Below are 6,345 nucleotides of genomic sequence, written 5' to 3'. Positions count from 1 at the left end.
TTGACTGTAAGGATATGATTTACTCCATAGTATTTTCTGTGGAAGCCTGTTCATTTGACTTCCTGCACTCTACAATATCACCAAACTGGTCTACATGCTGTTTCTTAAATATGACATGTGATCATCCACCTCTAAGTCTTTGCCTGTAATTACTCATGACTGGATTGTTTTTCCTCCTCATCTCTTCTAGAATATGGAAGTCCCTTCTAGAATCCTTTTTGTTCTGATCAAATATGAGATTGTGAAACCACTTAAAAACTGTACAGCAAAATAGACATATAAAGCACTTTTGATGTTTCATAGTAAGTTGCAGCAATCTGATTCAAATACTTCATCCATTTTCAAGTCAGATAATCCTATCATTCCATGTAGCCAATTGTTCAGCCAATAGTTGACATAAGTTTATAAGAGCATCTGTAAATAAGTTATTTTCAAATGAATTTGCCTATTTCCCCAGAAAAGTGGGAATCTCCTGATTTGAGAACTGGAATGCATGCATGTATTATAAAAAGCACATTTTTAGGATGCTCCAGTCCCTTTGAGAGTCACTATTTTAAAACTGGTGAATTTGACATGGGCATATAACCAAAAGTTCCTGTCAGTAAACACATTAAGACAAGTAATGTATCAATATACATGAAATATGTACACCTCTACATACAACCAATATCTATACATAGGAAATGTACACAATATGCATGTCTGTATGCATATATACATGTGTGTGTATACGTAACTATGAATATATCTGCACAGGCATATTGTCATGGAAAAAACTTTGGTATTAATCCCCCGAAGAAGTATTTCCAGGATATGAGCTTCCTTAAAGCAGTCTTCATGTCTTTGTTCCTCAGACTGTAGATGACAGGATTCAGGGTTGGGGGCACCACAATATAGAACATGGACAACAACAGGTCCAGACCTGGGTAAGATTCCTGGGGATTCATTAGATAAGCAGTTTCACTTGTTGTGGTAAAAAATATGAAAACAATGAGGTGTGGCAGACAAGTAGAGAATGCTTTTGATCTACTTTCTTTGTTTGGAATCTTCAGTACATTTGAGATGATATGAATGTAAGAAATTATGATGTAAATAGAACAGGAAATCCCCAAACAGAATGTCAAAGCCAGAGTGACATCAACTGCAAGGTGTGAATCAGAGCAGGAGATACTTAGCATGGCAGGGACATCACAGAAGAACTGGTGGATATTCTTGGAGCCACAAAAGGGCAACGTGAAAATACTAACTGTGTATAGGACCCCAAACAAACCTCCAGTGAGCCAGGAAGCAGCTGCCATCTTCACACAAGTTTCACTGTTCATAATGACTTCATAGTGCAGAGGTTGACAGATAGCCACATAGCGGTCATAGGACATCACTGTGAGGAGAAAAAGCTCTGATGCTGCAAATAACATCATTAAATAGAGCTGTGACACACATCCCCAAAATGAGATGGAGTAGTTGTTACTCAGGGAATTTACAATTGATTTTGGGACTGTGACAGAAATAAGACCAAAATCTAGGAAGGACAAATTCTTTAGAAAGAAGTACATGGGAGTGTGGAGTTTTCCATCAAGAGAGATGAGGGTGAAGATGAGCAGGTTTCCCATCAGAGCCACCATGTAGATCAGCAAGAAGAGGATGGCATGTAAGACCTGCAGCTCCCAGGTATTGGAAAAGCCCATGAGGAAGAATCCTGTCACTACAGTGAGATTGGCCATGTTCTAGGGGTGCAGTCCTCCCTCCACTGTTTGCATGGAGAAAAGAAACAAATTCCAAATAATGAGAACAGTCATTGTTTGGAGGGTCAGATTCCCTTGATTCAGGTTACTGTGTGACCTCATGCAAATGACAGTTCCTCTATCTGCCTTAATTTTCTCATTTTTAAAAATGAAGTGATGGAACTAACTTTGAGTATTTTAACCTTCGTTTTATGTACCTCAAAATAGTTTGATAAATTCATTTCCATTTTGATCAGTTTAATATATTTAAAGACATGATTGTCAGAAATGAGGCCATAGTTTCCACCAGACTGCCAAAGGGACAGTATGAAACAAAAAAGGGCTGTATTACCTGAAGCAGATGATTTTAAGATTCCTTTATATCTTCAAAGATGTAGGAATTTTTGAACAAGATTCTTACCTAGAAAAAATTGATAACAATAGCTGTCTGTCTCAGTGAATAATTATTATCATCTTAAACTACTTTCCTCATAAGACCTCCTTGGGTAGACATTTCTAGTAATATTATTGCCAATATATACACAGGATGTTGGAGTTTCTAAATGTTATGTGACTTTTCAGAACCAAGATGTTAATCCAGATTTTCTGATTCCAAGGATATCTGGAAAACTCCTCTAGATTCCTTTGCTGAGGTGTACTTCAATATACTGTTCCTAAACAAGTGATTTTATTCCAGTTATTCAAGACTGGCAGTAATATATATCTTCTAGCAGTTTTATGTGAAATGTACTTCCATAGATTGGTTCACTTTCCAAGACATTTGGACACCATAATCAGTCCAAGAGAGTGCAATTGTCATGTAAATGAACACAGTGTCATATATTAGACTGCTACATGGCCTGTCTAATTTCAAGCTCTTCCTTGGTCACCACCAACCCAGACCAGCCAGTCCGAAATGAAAGTCTATCCTCAAATGGAAAAATAACTCCCAAAGTTTTCTCTATTTTGTTGGGTCTCTTCTGCTTGTTTGTGGAATGCAGGATTTAGAAACTATTTATTCCACTGTAAACCTCACCTTGGGTTTTGATTTACCTTGTCCAACTTAAAACACTCCTGGATCTCACTTGCAGACACTCATATCCTCATAAATTATAGCTATATCTCGAACTCAATATATCTGAAACCCACCCCATTATTTTCTGAATTCTTTATATATCTTCTGTTTCCTGAACTTTCTTTTACTTTCTGAGTATCACATTCCTTTCAGTTACTGGATTCATAATTTCTCTGCTATCCTTTTCATCTCACTCTTGTCCCTGTCCCCAAATCCAGTCATTTTTCAAACAGTTTTCTTTCACCCACAAAGTCTCACCCATTTTCCCCTTTTACTTCATTTACTCAGCTAGTACTGCACTTCAGACCACTGTCACTTCTTATCTAGAATATTGCAATATCATTCCAATTGATATCTCTGTGCCATCTCTCTTCTCTTCAAGAAATCCATCACGAATGTGCCAAATTCATTTTCCTAAAACATAAAATTGAGCATGTCCCTGTTCTAGTAATTAAAACCCAGAGGACTCACTAATCCTTATAGAATCAAATGTAAACTCCTCTCTGTGGTTTTTACATCCTTTTGGAAAGATGACCCAATCTTTATTTCCTTCCAGAGGTCATGTTAATCCTCTCTATCACAATTGAAACTTATGTTCAACTCAACTGACCTTTTTGTTTCCTCACATACAACATTAACTCTCCCATCTCTTTGCCTTTGCCCTACCTGTTACAAAGGCAGAAATCAAAGACTGTTTTCACTTTTGTCTTTGTATGGATAGGCCCTGTTACAGTGATTGATGCACAGTATGACTTTAGTAAGTTATTCTTGATTGTTTTTTCTTGATTAAACATTTAGTGATCTTTTAGTGTATAAACCATAAAAGGCATTGGAAATCTCATTGTACTCCCAAATGTAGCCTTAAAATTCCCTGAAATGCTCAACTTCACTCTTTTGTGGTTCCTGAATTTTACCATTGAAGATGTAGTTTTCTTGGTCAGGTTCTTTTTTTTTTTTTAGCACTTACTTGAGATCGGGTACTAGAAAGTGTGTTTTGACCAAATGTTATGGGGAACAGGTATGCAATTTTGGAACTGGCTAATAAAGAAAATTAGTCATGAGTGAGTATGGTAATAATTGGGGAAGGAAGTATTGACTAAACTGAATATTCACTGGAGAGCAAGGGGGAAACTTTAGGGATCTGAGCTCCTAAAGAGTAGAAAAGAGGGGGTTCTAAAGCTTAGTAAAGAATAAAGAAGTAGAAGCTTACCTAAAGCAGTTTTCACATTCTTTTTAATTTTGGCCCAAGTTGGCTTTGATTTTCATAAAAGTTGTCATGCTCTGCTTGTGCCAATTTAGTTTTTAATATTTCTGGAAATTTAAAACTGTGTGTAGTGAAAGGAGTGGTGGAAGAACAGTGGATAAAAATTGCAGAGAGGCAATGTTTGGTCTAATGTGAAGAAAGTATCGGAATGTTTAGCCTCGAATGAAGTTACACTCTTTCACTGAACATACTCACATGAAGTCTGGATGGCTAGGAATTTCAGATATTTTAAATAGAAGCCAAGTTCAGGTACAGGTGACCTTTGGTGATCTTCCAATTCTGGATTTCTGTGCTTAAGTTCTAAATTTCAAGGTAAAATTACAAGGCTACCACTTATCTCAAGGGAAATTAATTTTTTGGAAATGATATATTTAAATCATCAAATCATCTCTTATTGTAGACCTTGAAGGAACTTAGTTTTCTTAAATATAAAATGGTGACAATACATTTCCTTACTATTCCTTACTGCTATTGTGCTGATCAAATGTGAGGTTGTGAAACCAATTAAAATATAGGGTAAAATAGACTTATAAGGCCCTTTTGATATTTCACTGCAAGTTGTAGCAACCTGATTCAAATACTTCATCTATTTTCAAGTCAGATGGTAATTTTTGTTATTGCATGTAGCCAACTGTTCAGCAGACAGTTGACATAAGTTGATAAGAGGATCTTCAAATATGTTATCTTCTAATAAATTCATCTTTCCCCCATTCAAATGGTGATCTCTTCATTTGAGGACTGGAATGCATGTACATACTACAAAAAGTACATTTTTATGATGCTCCAGTCCCTTTGAGCATCGCTTTTTAAATTGTTGAGGTTGACAGGGGCATATAAAGAAAGGATTCAAGTCAGTAAACACATAAAGAGAAGTGATATATCAATATATATGAAATATGTACACCTATACAAGCATTTAAATATGTATACATAGGAAATGTATGGAAATGTATACAATATATATGCTTTCATGTGTGTATATATATATATATTTGTGTGTGTGTGTGTGTGTACATAAGTACGAATTTATCTGCACAGGCATATAATCATGGGAAAAACTTTAGTATTAATCCTTTGAGAAGTATTTCCAGGTTATAAGCTTCCTCAAAGCAGTTTTCATGGCCTTGTTCTTCAGGCTATATATTCATCACAGAGTTCAGGGTTGGAGGCATCACTGTATAGAACATGGAAAACAACAGGTCCACAACTGGGTCATATTTCTGGAGTGTCATTAGATAAGCAATGTCAACTGTTTTGATAAAAAACATGAAAACAATGAGGTGGGGCAGGCAAGTGGAGAATCTTTTAATCTACTTTCTTTGGCTGGAATCTTCAGCACAGTTGAGATGATGTGACCGTAAGAAATTGTGATGTAAATAGAGCAGAACACCCCTAAAGTAAATGCCAAAACCAGAGTGACATCAAGTGCAAGGTGTGAGTCAGAACAGAAGATCCTGAGCAAGGCAGGGACATCACAGAAAAACTGGTGGATCTCCTTGGAGCCACAGAAGGTCAAAGTGAAAGACTAATTGTGTATATGACCCCAAACAAACCTCCAATGAGTCAGAAAGTAGCTGCCATCTTTACACAAGTTTCACTGGTCATAAGGACTTCATAGTGCAGAGGGTGACAGATGGCCACATAGCAGTCATACACCATCACTGTGAGGAGAAAATGCTCTGATCCTACTGATAACATCATTAAAAAGAGCTGTGACACCTGCCCCCCTAAAAAGAGATGGGGTAGCTGTGGTTCAGGGAGTCTGCAGTTGATTTTGAGGCTGTGACAGAAACAAGACAAAGATCTAAAAAGGACAGATTCTTTAGAAAGAAGTACAGGTGAATGTGGAGTTTCCCATCAAGAGAGATGAAGGTGAAGATGAGCAGGTTTCCCATCAGAGCCACCATGTAGATCAGCAAGAAGAGGATGGCATGTAAGACCTGTAGCTCCCAGGTATTGGAAAAGCCCATGAGGAAGAATCCTGTCACTACAGTGAGATTGGCCATGTTCTAGGGGTGGAGTGCTCTCTGCACTGCCTGCATGGAGAAAAGAAACAAATTCCAAATAATGGGAAGAGTCATTATTTTGAGGGTCAGATTCCCTTGTTTCAGGCTTACTGTGTGACATTGGGCAAATGGCAGTTCATCTATTTTCACTCATTTTCTCATTTTAAATGAAGCGATGGAACTAGTTCTGAGGATTTTAACTTAAACTTCATGTATCTAAAATATTTTGATAAATTCATTTCCATTTGAATGTGTTTTATATATTTAAAGATGTGATTC

General features: G+C 36.9%; 1 protein-coding gene across 1 annotated transcript; it reads right to left on the bottom strand.

The window, feature by feature from the left end:
- Positions 1-764: 764 nt before the first annotated feature.
- LOC140522848 (olfactory receptor 14A2-like) lies at positions 765-1,729 on the bottom strand. Its single transcript, XM_072638070.1, has one exon. It carries the CDS (start codon positions 1,719-1,721, stop codon positions 765-767), a length of 957 nt encoding a protein of 318 aa, XP_072494171.1. The 5' UTR covers positions 1,722-1,729.
- Positions 1,730-6,345: the final 4,616 nt, after the last annotated feature.

The sequence above is a fragment of the Notamacropus eugenii genome, chromosome 2 (assembly GCF_028372415.1).
Source record: "Notamacropus eugenii isolate mMacEug1 chromosome 2, mMacEug1.pri_v2, whole genome shotgun sequence".
NCBI classification, from domain to species: Eukaryota; Metazoa; Chordata; class Mammalia; order Diprotodontia; family Macropodidae; genus Notamacropus; species Notamacropus eugenii.
The sequence above is the reverse complement of the archived record's forward strand: the minus strand, read 5'-3'. Positions and strand labels throughout refer to the sequence as shown.